This window comes from Chiloscyllium punctatum, chromosome 8 (assembly GCF_047496795.1).
Source record: "Chiloscyllium punctatum isolate Juve2018m chromosome 8, sChiPun1.3, whole genome shotgun sequence".
In the NCBI taxonomy this organism is placed as follows: Eukaryota; Metazoa; Chordata; class Chondrichthyes; order Orectolobiformes; family Hemiscylliidae; genus Chiloscyllium; species Chiloscyllium punctatum.
In genome coordinates this window covers 57,740,152-57,757,575 of record NC_092746.1, presented here as the reverse complement: position 1 = coordinate 57,757,575, position 17,424 = coordinate 57,740,152, and the positions used below count along the sequence as shown (strand labels likewise).

Here is a 17,424-nt window from a genome sequence, read left to right as displayed (position 1 = left end):
AAGGAGATAAATAAGGATTCCACCTCAACCTCCTCGAACCTAAGAATTGAATGTGCAAATTCAGCAGCCTCGGCCCTCGAGTTGGAACTAGTATTGCCTTGGGACATGGCAGAATTCCTATCCCTCAGCTCGAGCTGTCTTAGTTCGCATTCCCTTCCCTCCTCTTTTTCCTGAAATTCTCCCTCTTCTCTGATTGCTTTGTCCCCTCTTTCTCATTTCTTTCCCTCGGCTTTCCCCTCTTTCTCACTTGCCTTTACCTCCCTGTCCTTCCATTTTTTTTTGAAATTCTAACTTACGTTGCTCCAATTTTAATCTTTTCCATGCTTACTCTCAGTTTTGCAGTCCTCACCTTTCACTTGTAAGCTTTTACTTTAAAAAGTTCTGGCTTTTAGGTAAAATTCTAATCCCGACAGCCTTGCTAAATCTTTTGTTACTCATGGGACAGAATTTTTAAATCCTTGAGTAACTTCCTTTAGTAATTTCTCCAAGACAGACATTGAAAGTGGCCATTTCTGTTTAGTTGTAGTGCAAATTTGAGAAAGCTTTCTGCAACGTCTTTGAAAGGGACAATTTATCCTCTAATTATTTTCTATTTACACTGGGTGTATCTGTGGTTTTAAAGGACACATGCCCTCAATTTGTGCAAACCAATTCCCAGGTAAAATGGCTCCAATTAGTTACTGTTCCAGACAGGATATACTAAATTGCTAAGTTCCCATCTGAGGTGGCTCCTGCTGTCTTGGCTGGTCACAGCAAGTTCATTAAAAGGAATCCACCCCCTTGTGGATACATTTTGCCCAAAACAAATAAATTTGAGTTTTAAAAGGTGCCAATTTAACCAGACTTTCTTGAGTTGATAAAACAATTGGTTTATTAGTTACTAAACATGAGAAGAAATAATAATACAATACACACTTCTCACTTTCAATAGAAGTCTAAAAGAACCTAAAAATTTAAAATTACATATGTTATATCAATTGCTCAGTTATTCAAGATGATAGATTGTGGATTATTAATAATTAAGCAGTGAATTCAGGTTCTTGGCTTTGACGATTGGTTAAAATTATTTTGACCGGTTTCTGTTTGACGAGCTTACTGACTAGCTTCCAGCAGTTCGAGTTAGCAATTTGTTTACCTGCAACGCCAGGGTGACTACTGGATGATTCTTTGACTGTGACTCATACAGCACACTCACACATATACGCGCGCATCCAAGGGGTGAAACTCACTTTTAATTCCTGCCCTTGTGTGTTCTTGCAAGTGGAAACATGCCTCTCACTCATATTGCTGTATTTTCTCCTATCATATTCCAGAACAGAGGTACTTACAGTTTACAGTGCATTTCTCCCTTTGAAGCATCTTTGACACATTCAGGTGTGATATTCTAGGGTTCCTCTCCAGGCAGTCACTGAATTTACATCTACAGTAATCTTTATACTGTTCACCCTCACATTTTGAATACATTTTTGTGTTAAAAGTCCAATAGTGATCTAGGTTCATGGTTCATGATCATGACAATATTCGTCTTTCAACATTTGACTTGTAAACCTGAGATTTTAATTCACTAGAAATAGACTTTTAAAAGAAAGGACACTGCTGAACTGAAATGGTTGCTCTGATAATTTCATAAGCGCAAGGAACTCACATGTAATGAACAAAACCAGCTGATTCAGAATTTCCATTTCTCATTAAGAGGCAGTGAAACTCAGAGACATTAAAAAAGACACCATCTATTTTTTACTCACACTTGTATAACAGCTTCGCTTTGGGGTGATGCAAAATTATCCATAGAGTGTTAAATTTATAAAAGATAACAGAACTAGTCTTCGAACATGCAATCAAACCATATTTAAGTAGTTTGCTTTGACAACAAAGCTGCTGGGAAAAACAAAGTGATTTATAACAGCATAAATGCAGAAAGCTCCTCTCACTCCCCTTTCTAAACCTCACAAGTTGAGGAACTAGCTGATGAAAAATAATTTGGCAGAACAATGATTTATTGAGAACTCCAGGGCATCTGCAACCTTCTCATGATGCAGAATTCAAGATAACAATTAAAAAGCTAGCCTTGGATCTAATCATTCTCATAACTTAAAGAATCTAAAAACCTCTAAAATGTAACTGCCTTCATTTTCCTGCTGAAGCAAATACTCCTCACCCCACCTTCTTTGTAAGCTATGTATGTTTGTGCTCATCTATTATTTTTCTAGGGAATAAAACTCCACTCTGATTCAAGAAACCTCAAAAATGTTTCTCCTTCATTTTTGTCTGGTTAACGAAGCTCAATTAAGGTATGATAGCTAGATACTAAAACATTAAAATTGTTGCAACAGACCAAGAAGGGGTTATGAAAAGACAGGAGCTGTGTGACCACCCCCTCCCCATCCTCCATCTCCTAACCTGATTATAAAACTTGCAGTTTGCTGAACAGCAAAGGTGGGAGTCAACAATCCAGCTATTTTTGAGTACTTACAGACTTCTCTTCATATTTCTACCTACTATTTGTAACTAGAACAGGATCAAAAATGCTTGACATCCATTGCTAACTCTAGTCCGCACATCTAGATATGGCATTTACCCCACTAGAATGTAAAAGTTTGTGAGCATTCATGAGCACTGAGCACAGAAGCTGTTCCTGTGCTTCCCAGAAAAAAAAATCCAAGATCTAAATTTTCTCGTAGATTGCTTGCAATAGTGTCCAGGACATAAATCTTTCATTGCTAGAGATTCCAAATCAAAAGTTGGCAACTTCAGTAATGGCACATTCTACCAGGTATTCCAATTTGCACGAGTCCCTGTAGTCTTAGGTGTTACTCCATTGCTGGCAGTGGCTAGCCATTTTTCTGGTTAAATAATATAGTTAGTTCATCAAAACAGACACGAAGAAGCAAACACAAAAATCTTGCCCAAAATAGTTGAACAAAAACTGGCCTATTGGAACAAGAATTAGTTATGAACAGCTACAGGCACCAGTGGGCACTCAGACACCAGGATAGTGTTTTGCATCTGTCACTCAACATGAACTGAAAGCTCATTCATCTGCACGTAAGCATGCATCACTGACATAAAACACACCTCTAATCAGTATTACGTATTCAGCACAGAAATTCATTTTTGTGGCAGTGGACCAATAATTTATACTGCACATCATCGGAGAGTACATGTACTTAAATGTTCATGCTGCATACCAAGTGACCTACATTCAATACATAATTAAGGGCTTTTGGCACCAGACAACAAAAAAGGCAGAATATTGAGAAGAGGGGCAAGCAATTTATAAAAAGTGATGGCATTCAAAAAGGAAAAACTGATAGTCAGACAGGACAAAAACTAAACAAAACAAGGATACAAGAAAATAAATCAAGGACTTGCAAGAAATAAGAATCCTACATCTTCTTCCATATTTATATTTGTGCTCACAGCAGTCAGTGCGAAGTTCCTGATTTACGAACTTTATTTTCTGTTTTAGTAATTTTATGTTCTGGTCATTTACATTTGTTCTTATCGATCTTTGATAATGCCTTACTTTCCAATATTCATTCCACTTTTACTGAAATCATCTTGTGTGAAGGGTCTTAGAAGCATCAAAAAATGTTTGGACCTCATGATCCATTCCTCCTTAATGTGGACATACCAGCGTTGGACTGGGGTGGATCTCTCCACTGATAAATTATGTGCCTGTGTGCTTTCCTCCACTTCATATGATGAAGGAGCTGTGCTCCGAGAGCTTGCAATTTCAAAAAAGTCCTCCTCAGAGAGGAATGCATTTCAGGAGACAAATATGTCTCATACCAAAATGAAAACGCACAAAGAATTCTAACTTGTCACAAATATTGTCTACTCTTGTCAGAATTTTGTACAATCTAGATGTAGAAGTCTCAGAATGAAAGAAAAGTCAATTCGGACGTAGATCTGAAGGAACCTATTTACTCAGAGGATGTTGAATCTTTAGAATTCTCTACACCATATGGCTGTGAAAGCTCAGTCATTAAACATGTACAAGACAGAGACTGACAGATTCTAGTTACTGATGCCACCAAGGGATATGGGAATAGCCTGAGGAATATGGACTTTTACTTAATAATTCATGGGATCGGGATGTGGCGACTGGACCAGTATCTATTGTCGACTCCTAGCTGCCCTTGTAAAAGGGACAGTGAGCTGTGTGAACTTGAACTGAAGTTTATTTAATGTCAGTAGACCCACAATGTCATTAGGGAGAGAGTTCTCGGATTTTGACTCAGTGACACTGAAACTGGTCCAATTTCAAGTCAGGATGGTGAGAGGGGGGCTTGCAGGTTGTGTTATTCCCATGCATTTGCTGCCATTATCCTTCTAGGTGTTCATAGCTGTAAGACAGAGGATCAATAGCAATCTAGAATCTTGCAAGTTGTCTTGAGGGGCTGAATGGCCTATGCATGTTCCCATGCCCGGAAAACACAGAATAGTGCATGTTGGGGACTCACCTCTGCATGAAAGACCTTGACTGCTGCTGATGAGTTGTTTGCAGATGCTGCAAGTTTTTGGCTTTTTGAAAGTCTTGCTCTTGAATGTATGTGAACTGGAAACTAACTCTTCAGGCTGAAACAACAAACATGAAACAACTTTTTTATAACACACATTACAGAATGAAGTTTTACTTTATAGTGTTTTAAAACAACTGAAGAAAAAGATATTGCAGGTCAACATTAAAATCTAACCATTGCATTATGGTTAGAGTTTCAGCTCTAACCATTGTGGAAGCCTCAAATAGCAAATATAGTAAGAAAAAGAAGTAGCGAGTTTTGAGAAGATTTGTAGCTCATGTTGAGGTTCTGGATGTAGGTTTGCTCACTGAGCTGGGAGGTTCATTTCTGACGTTTTGTCACCCCACAAGGTAACATCTTCAGTGGACCTCAGGCGAAGCAGTGTACATGATTCATGCTATTTATATGTTTGGGTTTCTTTGGGTTGGTGATGTTATTTCTGTGGTGATGTCATTTCCTGCTCTTTTTCTCAGGGGGTGGTAGATGGGGTCTAACTCAATGGGTTTGTTGAGAGAACACCCCTGAGCAAAAGAACAGGAAATGACATCACCACAGGAAATCACATCACCAACCCAAACATATAAACAGAAAGCAGAAATCATGTACACTGCTTCGCCTAATGTCCACTGAAGATGTTACCTAGTAGGGTGATGAAACGTCTGGAAATGAACCTCCCAGCTCAGCGAGCAAACCTACATCCAAGAAGAAGAAGTCTACAAGTTCATTTAAAGTGACAGTGAAGGCATGAAAATTTTGTGTTTATTTGATACAATACCTTCATTTAAGCGTATCCATTTAACTTACATTTCTTTCAAAAATACTTTTAACAAAGAAAAACAAAGTCACAGAGGCGTGAGGAAAAATGGATGCTGAGCCAAAAAAATGTTACAAAGGAGGAGGCTGGTAAAATTTGGGTCAAAAAGAGTCTAGTTCAAAGGAAAGTAGTATTAAAATGTGCCCAGGTGAAGAGGCATAGGATTTTGAAAAGAAATTCTAGAAACATACCTAGGAAGCTCAGTGAATAATAAGGTAAGAGATACCAAGGTCAGTCAGTATTGGAGTGGGATTATTGTGATAGAGAAAGAGGGAAATAGGAAGTCATGTCAAGTCGATATGCAATAATCAAAATTTTGATTTTGACGCATTGCAGGATCAAATGTTGTTTAGTTAGTGCTGTTCCTTCAGAGAAGAAAACCAAAAACAGATTATGGGATTATTCTAGACATCATGGATGAGAGAAGGTAATAACTGAAGACACCCTGTACAGTTTATAAAATGAACTAGGCAAAAATGAATCTAGATTCAGATAAGACTGAACAATGGTTAACCATAATCAAATATTGCTACAAGTTCAAGAAGTGATAACACGTTATTAGCAGAATCAGAAAATGTCGCCTCATGACATTTCCACCATAAGGATTAAAATGGTGCTTGCAGATAAGTTAACGATGGATCCAAAAAGCAGCAAATGTACAGAAACTTTGGCTACAAGAGGAAGATTGAAGACTAACGCTGAGTTAGCAAGGGCCAAGAATAGGTTTGTTTTTGAAAAGGACAATAAGGGAAACAACTATTTTTGCACAGAATGCCCAAGGAGAGGTAACAATGTCTGCTAAAATTGGGGTTGGGAAGAGGATTTAAACAATAATCGGGCCAAAGCTTGGACAGGGCACAGAGAGATGAGTGGAGAATTGCAAGTTTATCACTCGAAGAAGGATAGTTTAGTTCAGTTGAGTGGACTATTCTCAAGAATCAGTGAATGGATTTTGTTTTAATCTTTGGAAACAAAACAAAAACCACAATCTCTATCTTTTATTGCTAGAAAGTGACAGAGGACATCAAGACCTAATGTTTAAAAATGAAGTATGAAAGGGAGGTTGTCTGTTGTGGCCAGGTATTCATGAGTTAAAACAGCTTCGTGCCAAGTTGATGACATGGTTAGAGAAGTGTCTGGGAATTTTTTAAATGGGAGACAAATTGTTTGTTCATCCATGCATTCTTCTTTAGATATTGTGCCTTTGATCATGGATTATAACAGCTTTGTCTTCTGGCATTCTTAAACGGTCTACCAAATCATGATGTTCTCTAGACTTTGGCTCAGTAATAGTGCTGGAATCCAAGATTGAACCTGAATCCTTTGACCAAAGCTTCATCTGCCGGGTCTACGACAGAAATAAAGCTTGTTGCAATAGAATATGCTCCAATACCAAGCCTATCTTCTGAGCTAACTGGAGAACACATATTTTTATGACCTGAATTGTAAACTACAAATCAGGATATATGGTTAAACCAGGGTTAAAAAATATGTATGTATATTCAAAAAGCATTGCGATAGCTTAGGAAACTCCCATTCACCCATTTATGTCAGAGTAAAAGAGTGAAATAAAGCCTAAACTCCAACAATAACAAACAAAAGCATTTACACACCCAATACAACCATCAGCCACACTATCATTTAGCAGCACAAAATTATCAGTGGGGGTTCTGAACATATTAAATTGTCATACCGCACGGAAACAGACCTTAGTGCAACACATCCACGCTGACCAGACACCCCAATCTGACTTAGTCCCATTTGCCAGCATTTGGCCCATTCCCCTCTCAACCTTTGCTATTCATATACCTACCCAAATGCCTTTTAAAATGTTGCAATGGTGCCAGCCTCCATGAGTTAATCTGGCAGCTGGTTCTATACATACATCACCCTCTGTGTCTGCCGCTCTATCAAAACCCTTCATGGTTTTGAACATCTCCATCAATGTTTGTATACAGAACTGAACACACAACTCCAATTGAGGCTTTTTCATAAATGCTGCTTTTGCATTATACATCTCTATTATAAAGCAAAGGAATCCTTTTTTTTCAAAAATTCATGGATGAGGAATAGAAGAAGTACAAATTGAGCCAATTTTTGATGTCCATTATGGTCAAAGGAACTGTCAATCATTGCCTTTTGTTCAAAGAATGGTCACAATCTAATGGCCAGATGGGTAGGAGCACACTTGCAATAGTGACACAGTAGGTTTGTGGGAGGTGAGATGAGGGGTCAGGAGCAAGCAATGCCATGAATGTAGGGGCTGCAAAAAAGAGAAAACATCATCTCTGCTTTACTTCACTTACCCACTGTGTTTTCTCTCTTCAGTGTTACCACCATACTAGAAGTAACTTTGTTTTTGGCTCCTTTGAATTCTTCCTCACTTCTGAATTTCTGTCGTTGAACTCTTTTCCATCCTTTCTTGCTCTCGACTCTAACCCACGCACTACCAAGAGCCCTTAAATTATCCTGCTTGTAATCAAAGTTTATTGTTTTATATCCTGAACTCATTAGTTCTGGAGACAACTGGCCTCATATCACTTCTGGCCTGATGTTCTGTACATTGAATATTCAATGCTATACAGTCTCTTCTTCCTCTCAGCAAGATATAAAACAGCAATATCAACAGGAAATGGACAGCTGTCATCCAGAATTTTAAGGATTATGAAAACCACAGCTCATTCGAAGGATGGCGAGTCATCTGGATTATCTTTTCCCCAAATGCTGGGAAAGTGCCTGGTGTGCATGCAGCAGTTTTTCACACTGGCATAGCTCAGAACAGGAGCTTGCTGCTTTGGAACGATGATACCGTCACATTTAAGAGTCCACTTCAATTATGATTTACGTTCCCACAATTACATTACAGCATTCCACTAAATCAACACCAAGAAAGAGGAGACATTAATGTGTCAACTAAGTGAAAATTAAGGCAAAATTAAACGTGACAGATTTGCAAGTTACTGAGATAGATTTATTTAGGTTAATTGACACTTGACCAAATTTATCATGCTGATACTTCAATGAAATTTGTTACTGACCCACAGAGGTCCATACAACCTCAAGTTTAAGCGCAGATTTGTACTGATTTAATTGATCTCAGCCAAGGCTACTGCCAATAGTTAAAATTTGTTGCAGTGTTCCTGAATGAGATTGGAGTGATTGTTTTCTCTCCTGATTATAATCTCCCTGAGAACATACATGCAGATAGCAAAAAGAGAATAGCACTGAGCCTGATGATCAATCATCCAATGAATACTTAATGCCCACAAACATGTGAAGGAAAATATTTAGCTTAATTTGTCTGGCACTATCTTTGATAGAGGCAAGGTAAGGAAAAGAATCTGAAGAAATGTTTCTCTACCACCTCCCAATGTATTCAGGCCATGCTAAGGTTATTTCTTTTTTTATCTATGATGACAGTGCTACAAAGTGAAAGAAAGCACAAAGATGACACTGATTTTTAGATGCATATTCAGGTAATGACCTATGAACAAAACTTTGGAAAACTAAAGCTAAATCTACAAACTGACATTTAAGCTGAGCAGGAAAATGTTTTAGAATTCAAAGGTGAATTCGTGACAATGTACAATCTAACTACATATTTAAAATTGAAGGGGCAAATAAACCTAAAAATCTGTAAAGTGACAGTAGAAAGCACAACACTGCACTAAAGATTAAGTTAATGCCCTTTCAGATGTTTACACATTTCTGATGCAAATAAATAAAAAGTTATTACATTATAATGTATGATTCTTTGGAGTTAATTCATGAGAAAAACAACAGAATTGCTCTGATGAGTTCTATATGCATCCAGGTCCATAGATTAGAAACGATTATATTTTACAGCAGTCCCCATCATTTTTGTTGCAAAGTTAAGTGACAAAGCCAAGTCTGTTCTTTGTTATTCACATTCCAGCTTTTTACAGAGTAATTTAACACGGCTGCTATTACAAAACAGCTTACTTTGTTCATCACCACATTGCCTCATTTCACATATTCCCATGTATTGTCAGGCAGAATGGCTGGAATTCCAAAGCCATTTAAACTTTTCAAAATCCACAGGATTTTGTTACATAAAACAGAGCACAAATGTGCAGCAGCACAAACCTAGAGAGTAGATTCTTAGCCAATATCTTTTGCACTTAGGAAGGTTTAAGTCAAATATTATTGAGTCCTCCTGTTCAAAGAGGAAATATCAGGCACTGCGTAGACTTATAACACAGAAGACCCTCCAGCACAAATATTTGTTTGTGAGAAGATTTGAAGAATTTTTCTGAGCTGTGTATGTTTCTTGAGATGAAAGCATGTTTATGAGTTTTACCTGGAGTTGGTGAACACAGTTTTCTTTGATCCTACAACAGCATTTGTAGAATGCCTTCATGGCCAAAAGTCAATCAATACAGAATCCTTCCAATCAGTCAAGAGACGTGCCTGATGGAATGCTTTGAAGTCAAAATGCTTTTTACTGTCGTGTACAAAAATAGCGCAAGTATTTCAACAATAAAGTTGCTCCAGTTGGAACATTAAAATCAATAGAATGAAGAATACCTGTCATCCACTTAAAGCAGCACCATTAGTTCAGGGTAATGCTTATAATAATTCTTCAGTTGATTATTACACAGTCTTGAAATGATTTTGAAGACACCATTAAAACAGTAAAATGAAATTCAAAACACATCATAAGTATTTTTACAGCACAGTCTAATTTCAGGACTAGTATTTTTAAAAAGAAGCAAAGTATAGGATTGAAGTTGTCAGAAGGAATAATTCCATGTTAAATCTTTCACTTACATGCCCTGCATCCAATGTATGAATAAAGTACAAGCTTTTAAATGAGCAAACAGATAAAATTGAAGCAATTGTGTGTTGAGATAAGACAAAATATTGCTTCAATTAATATCTTTGGAATGAGACATATTTTAAAAAAGCCTTCCAAATAAACTAAAAACAAAATTCATTAAAAGAAAAGCAATATTCAGCACTGCTAGATATCCATGCACATCTGATAGAAAGACAGAAGATACTAGAAATACTCAGTATATCTGACAGCACCTGTGTAGACAGAAACAGAGTTCATGCTTTGAGTACAGTAACTTTCTCTTCATTGATACTGCCAGACCTGTTAAATATTTCCCGCGCTTGTTTTTTTTAATTTTTAAATAAAATCCACATTTGATTAAGTTTTTCACCTGAATTTCATACAATCACCACGACCCGAACATCTCACCAATTTGGTATGCTTTTTAAAATACTACGCAATATTAAAGTCTTGTGAATCATTTCCAGAACAACTGTTTGAGTGTTTCTATCTTTTTTTCACACGATCAATTTAATAATACCCTCTTTCTAACATGTTAAACCATTCTGCACCAGATCCAGCAAAAAGTGCACAAAGCAAAGTATTCATACATTATGTCTGCTGTTCGGCAACTTATAATTACAGCAAAATTTGTTGGAAAGCAGCACTGGCTTCTTAGCTTGAAAAGTCACTGCTCAGACATGTGAACATTACTTTTAGCAGTTTTTTTTTAATTGACTTACCAACAAAGGCTGCAACTCCAAAGAGCTCATTTTCGACATACCATATAGTCCAATGTTGATAAATTGCAATATGTAACAATGTGTTAGGATCTCCTGATCTGCGTTAGCTTCACATATGAGTTACTTCTGTCCTTCTTGCTATATAATCATTGAAATAGCCAATGTAGTAATCCAAGAACAGAATCCATAAAAAAAAAGAAAAAGGCTTTATAATGATTTCTACAGTACAGACTCTCTTTTTAGTTTTTGTTTAGGAGATGCCCTATTATGACCTTCACATATGTGAAGGTTCAATCAAGTAAAGACTGAAAGAGTCCTTTATAATGGTAGGGTATTACTAAATCTCCTTCTGTCAGACAAAGTAAAATTTACAATAATTAAGCTTTCAGAAATTTTATTTTTATATAGCTGTTACTGGTCCAGCTGGCTTTGAGTGTAGTTAAAAACCTCTTCAAACAAAATATTCATACTTTTAAAAAGTCCAATTTGTGGTAAATAAAATAGTTTGTCTTTTCATAGTATACAATTAGAGTATAGGATTCTTAATACTGCTTGCATTTTGGATTCCTGTTTTAATTCTTACCATATACATCACTGAAGTTAAAGCAATTATCAATGAAAAATATCTGAGTCCATAATATTTTTTGCATTCCAAGACCAACCACATTAGTCATGCATATAATTAATTTCTCATACCTTTCTAGACACTTACAGGAGAGACTGGCTTACCAATATTTGTGGTCAAGACCTATCGCTTCAATGACAATGCTGTACTGCAGCACCTAACTATCACAGTGAGTTGCTTTCTAGAGTGGTGGAATGGAATTCTCTACCTGCACATCACAGTTACTGCACTGTTTTCAGTCTGTGCTTTAACACTGAGGAGAAGGCTTGATCAACATTCTCCTGTACTGAGTAGTTGGTCATGCATACATCACCATGAAACTGGTGGAAGCTCAAGTTGTCAAAAATGTCACCCAAGTCAAAAATGAAAAGAAATTCCCATACAAAGGATTTCATGTTAATTTGGTGAATAAATGCATTGTATGATACTAATTATAAAATAAAGATTCCATATTTGCAGATCAATCTCGAAGCTGTTTTGAGTAAACAGATTTCAGGCAGGACAATAACTGGAGGTTTACAAATATTGTCAGTGCTTCTGGGTGAGACTAGGAATAAGCAAACAGCCAAAGTTTCCATCCACTGCACACTCTGAAAATCATCGGTGTCTGTATGTCTATTGGTTCTGGACTCCCTAGTCATTGGGAACATCCTGCCTATGCTTAACCTGTCTAATAAGCAGCTTCAGATTGCGCATTTTGAGTGGATGGGGGAAAAACTACAAACCTAAGTTTCTCTCCCCCAATACGTCACACTTTCTCCCATCTCTTTTTTTATCAATGTAATCCTGACTCCTTTAACTTCCTAATATTCCATCCTTAATTGTCAACTCCTCACTGCAATCCCAATCTGTTACCTTTTGAATGACTCATTTAGCTCCTGAATCTCTGCTCCTCTTTAACTCACTAGTCACCAACATGTTCCTGCCACAGCCAAACTTCAATTCCTCCAGTCCCAGCAAACTCATTCTATCCCTCCCTCTGCTCCTCATATCATAATGTCCCACTATCTTTAGAATGCTTTGGCTGCTTCCAAAATTGAATGTGATAAAAACAGAAATAAAATTAGAATTAAGGAGAAACAAGGGGTGGCACAGGGGCTCAGTGGTTAGCACTGCTGCCTCACAGCACTAGGGACTCAGATTCAATTCCACCCTTAGGCCAAAGTCTGTATCGAGTTTGCACGTTCTCCTCGTGTCTGCATGGGTTTCCACCAGGTGCTCCAGTTTCTTCCAATAGTCCAAAGATGTGCAGATTAGATGGATTGGCCATCCTAAATTGCCCATCGTGTTGAATGTATATATGGGGGGAGGTGCATTAGCCATGGTGTAGGGTGACAGAGGTTCAGTGTGGACTTATTGGACCGAATGGCCTGTTTCCACATTGTGAGGATTCTGTCATATGATCTGGATTCTGCTGCAGGAATGGTGGCCATACAATCAGCAGTCATTGTCATTACCCCTCAAACAGAGGAAATTCCTGAGCCTGCATATGTGCAGTTGTATAGGAAAATCCAGAAATGGCTGTTAGTAATTCAATATTTCAAAGAGTGCACTGTTCAATCTCCACCCAAATTATAATCTATGGTTATTGCTGAACCAAGAGGACTTCTGTTTTTCTGGTATGAGTCACTTCAAAAACCTTTGAAAAGGTTACAACTTGTGGAACGAAGTACCAACTGGGTTGCTTTTTAAATTGGCGAGCTAAGGTCATAATTGCTAATAAACAGCCTCACTAAACTTAAAAGTCTAATCTTATATTTGTTCAAAGACAACTTTCACCAAGTTGATGGATTCCAGACAGTTTTAAAATAATTCAATTTTTTTTGGCATTTGGATTCTAACTTAATCCTGTGCTAGTTTTGTAATCCTTTATTTGGGTCTCTGTGAAATTTGAAGTAAAAGTGAATGGATTAAATGGTTTATCCTTGTTGGTTTACTGTTTGTGAGAATATCTCCGTGCTTACTCTGTTTGACAACAGCTCTGATACCGGACACCTGCAGAGACAATTAAATTTATACCAAATTTAAAGGGATGTCAGACAAGGGGAAATCCACATCACAGAGATGGCTAAATCTTTGCGGGTAATTCTCATCAAGGTCAGCAGAAGATGCTATCTGCTTCTCTATCAACCACAAAATCCAGGTCCTAGCCTGTCAGTTGTTTCCTTTCACTTTCTTTCTTGTGCTCACACAGATGCTCGTTGATAGTTCTACTTCTGTGTCAGATGTAAACAACTAGTATTTAATTTTCCTGGCTACAAAACACAGGTGAGATAACATTGGCCTCAAAATTCAAATAGTGTCTTTTTAAAATCAATCAATCTGACATTAGTGCATGACAGGTAAATAGTCTGTTCCTCTCCATTGGCCAAAGTGCATTTCTTTCAAACAATATAAGCTTTAAACTTGGTCAAATAGGGAAAAAAGCTATAAAATATTAGCAATACAACCAAATCACTTAATTCACAACTTTTCATCTATGTGCCCCAGTGGCCAATTCATAGTGAAATTTAAAATGCATAAAAACATACTATTGTAATCACAACATCGTGCACTAATGCAGTCTCCGTGTTTGCCTTGGCCAACTGGAGTCCACTTGCCAAGGAGTTAGCATGCTCCTCTGAAAGCAGTATAAATGTTGGTTTTCCCCCTGAATTGGCATTCTTGTGATCTGTCCTAATGAGTGGCAAATTAAAAGCTCCAATGAAGTGAGTCTTTGTTCAGGAAAGCTTACTTTGTGCATTCAGAAATGACTTTAGTAATACAAAGGAACCTCGATTATCCGGCATACGATCATCAGAATATCGGGTTATCCGGCAAGATCACAAGGTCCCGATGCTTGGCTAAACAATGTTATTCAGCATTCAATAATCCGGAATTCGATTAACCAAACAAAATACTCCCCGCCCGTGTCCTTTGGATAATCGAGGTTCCTCTGTATTGTGAAGTATTCTGTAACCAAGAATACTGAAGTAATAGAGTCACAGATGTATAGCATGGAAACAGACCCTTTGGCCCAACCCGTCCATGCCGACCAGATATCCCAACCCAATCTACTCCCACCTGCCAGCACCCGGCCCATATCCCTCCAAACCCTTCCTATTCATATACCCATCCAAATGCCTCTTAAATGTTGCAATTGTACCAGCCTCCACCACATCCTCTGGCAGCTCATTCCATATATGTACCACCCTCTGCGTGAAAAAAAGTTGTCCCTTAGGATGAGATCAAATTCCCATCACACTAGCTGGAGTATTTGAGTTCATATAAAAGAACAGAAATCTGAAATAAGAGGCTAATAATCAGTAATGATGACTTTATAAGTTAATAGCTATTAAAATGCAGTTGGTTCACTCATGCCTTTTAGGGGTGGAAGTTTGCCATTTTCCAGTTGGTTTGCCTATGTGACTCAAGATCTATAGCAGACGTATGCTCGACTCCCAGAAATAGCCCAGCAATACTATATACCAAGTGCCAGAGTCCTGAACAAGTGAAGAGGGAATCTGTCCAAGAAAAATCCTGTTCTCCTACCCTAAGCTGAAGCATCGCCCCATGATGACAGCTGGTAGAAATGACCACTGCACAGTCCTAAATGCTAAGGACACCTTCCATCATGCTGTGCAGGGCAATGCTACCAAGAGAATAAATGAAGTTGATTCAGAAGTAGATCCAAGCAATCAACAGCAGCAGAATGGTATTTCTCCATAACCTGAGGTCTCTCAGTATAGAATATCCCATACTTAATCATTATGCTGAAGAATCCAACTTTGTTCAACAAGTAGTACAGAAGAACATGTCAAAATAGCACTACACATACAATAGGTCCCTGCTTTAAGTTGTTCCACTTAAAATGTCAGCAAGCTAATGGGTTGCTGTGTTTAGCATTGTTTTGTGGGTGTAATGTAGGGTGAGGAGCTAAGTCAGCAGCCTTTCAGAGCAGCTTTGATCCTCCCAATCAGTACCAAGTCTTCCCCTCACTGTACCTACACTTTACGTTCAGAACCCTGCAACATGTAGGTGCTCTTGCTCTAATGCTGCTCTTCCTCCCATCACTGTTCAACTCTGAAGCCTCACTTCAACTTGGATCCAAAGGAGGCAAATGCACAACAGTGACTGGGTAGTGACAGGCTTCATGAATTGGATGGTCAGGGAACAGGATGCATGGGAGAAGGAGGTTCAGCAAGTTCGACTGGCAGTGACAGGAAGGATGGAGTGTGGTGAGACCAGTGAGCTGGAGGCTAAGTACAAAGCATATTTCTTTTATATTTTTTAAGTTACTTTAAAAGTTTTTTTTGTTTACAGATGTGGAAATTTAGCAATGGAAAGTTTTCATCCTACAAGGTACAATATTTGAATGTTGAGCAGAAAAAGCTCATCAAGTCTGCACTGACCCCCCACCCCCCAAAAAATTTCCATGAGCTTTCATGTATTTCTGAACACTAGATTGCTAGGTTCCAGAACTCTTTTACAAACCCAATTCATGCACCAGTCAGGAAATTGCAGAAAACCAGCTGTATTACAGCTAAGTTTCTGGAAAGCTGATTGTACAGTATCAGAAAGACATAGATCTGGAGTTTGAAACACAGTCATTTCAATATTAAATCACCCAATGAAGGGGCTGATCCCATGAAGCTGGAGTTTTAAAAATAAGATCAAACAACTCATTTCATGTAAAATGTTTAAAACCTCACTACAAAGTCAACCCTAGTTTTACAGTGATCAAAATGCAAAGATTTAAAAACAAAGCTGAATCCTGAAAATATCAATGATTTAATTCCATGGTAAATGTAAACTATATACACTCATTAGTATTTTATAATGTCATAAAATAATTCAATATTGGATTACCAATGTTACAAAATAAATGGCAGAAAATCAATAAGAACTTTTTTTATTATTGTCATCTGGATGGTCCCTCCCTCTCTCCTTAAATAATGAAATCAGAACTCAATTTTGTAATCTGAAGAAACCATTTTGGAATAGAAAATCCTTTGGAAAATTATGATGCAATGCAACAGCAATTTTTTCACATTTACTACTCCTGTCTGGGGTGGAAATCATAAGATTGTGGAGATTTTCTCCTGTAAGTTCCAATTTTCCTCATGACGGTCTCTGTGGTTGAAATCAGTCCATTTCCTTTGACTTTGTCTTTGTTTTTGAACTGATGGGTTGAAGGCAAGAATAGGCATTTATGGAAAGGTATAGAGAAAGGTAGTCTGCTCATGCCTTGAGCAAGAATTAGTGTGGAATCTCTCTGTGGTCCCCTTTCGTATTCAGTGTACACTCTGTTGCATGTGCTCCAACAGGAATACATTCCACATAAAAGAAGCCAACATTCAAAAGCAAAGGCTGTTTGTGATGCACAGTTCTGAGAAACTGGTCAAACTCTCAATCTCAGCATTCCAAGGGAAATGGGAACCCTGAGGACTTCTTCAACAGACAGACAGTAGACCACAAAGTCACTATGCAGTAAATGATGTATAATAGGAAAGAGACCAATAGATTTTGGAACCAAAGTGCCTGTGAAGCATTGTAACCTAGAATTGCTTCCCTGAAACAATACACCATCCTCTCAACTCATAATATCTTCACTGAAACTTCTCTCAAAACTCCCACTGATTGGTGTGCAGTTTTCCATATGTGAAGTTGTGCATTGTTTTGGGGAAGATCACAGTCCAGTGGCATTATCACTAGACTGTTAATCCAAAGACCCTGGCAATGTCCTGCGGACTGGATTGAAATCCAGCCACAGTAAAATTCCAGATTTTCACTGAATTCAGTGTCCAATGATAACCATGAATCCATTGTTGATTGTCAGAAAATCCCATCTGGCTCACTCTTGTCCTGTAGGAGAGGAAACTTCCATCCTTATTTGGTCCGGCCTACCTGTGACACTAGGCCCACAGAAATGTGGTTAA

General features: G+C 37.9%; 1 protein-coding gene across 3 annotated transcripts in view; it reads right to left on the bottom strand.

The window, feature by feature from the left end:
• The window catches only part of LOC140480585 (tensin-3-like), a 426,853-nt gene that overhangs the window by 254,426 nt on the left and 155,003 nt on the right, over window positions 1–17,424 (bottom strand). For all 3 annotated transcript variants that reach the window (XM_072575634.1, XM_072575635.1, XM_072575636.1), the window contains one exon: window positions 4,467–4,581. In XM_072575634.1, the coding sequence (XP_072431735.1) occupies window positions 4,467–4,581 (115 nt within the window). The remainder of the gene's footprint in view (window positions 1–4,466; window positions 4,582–17,424) is intronic.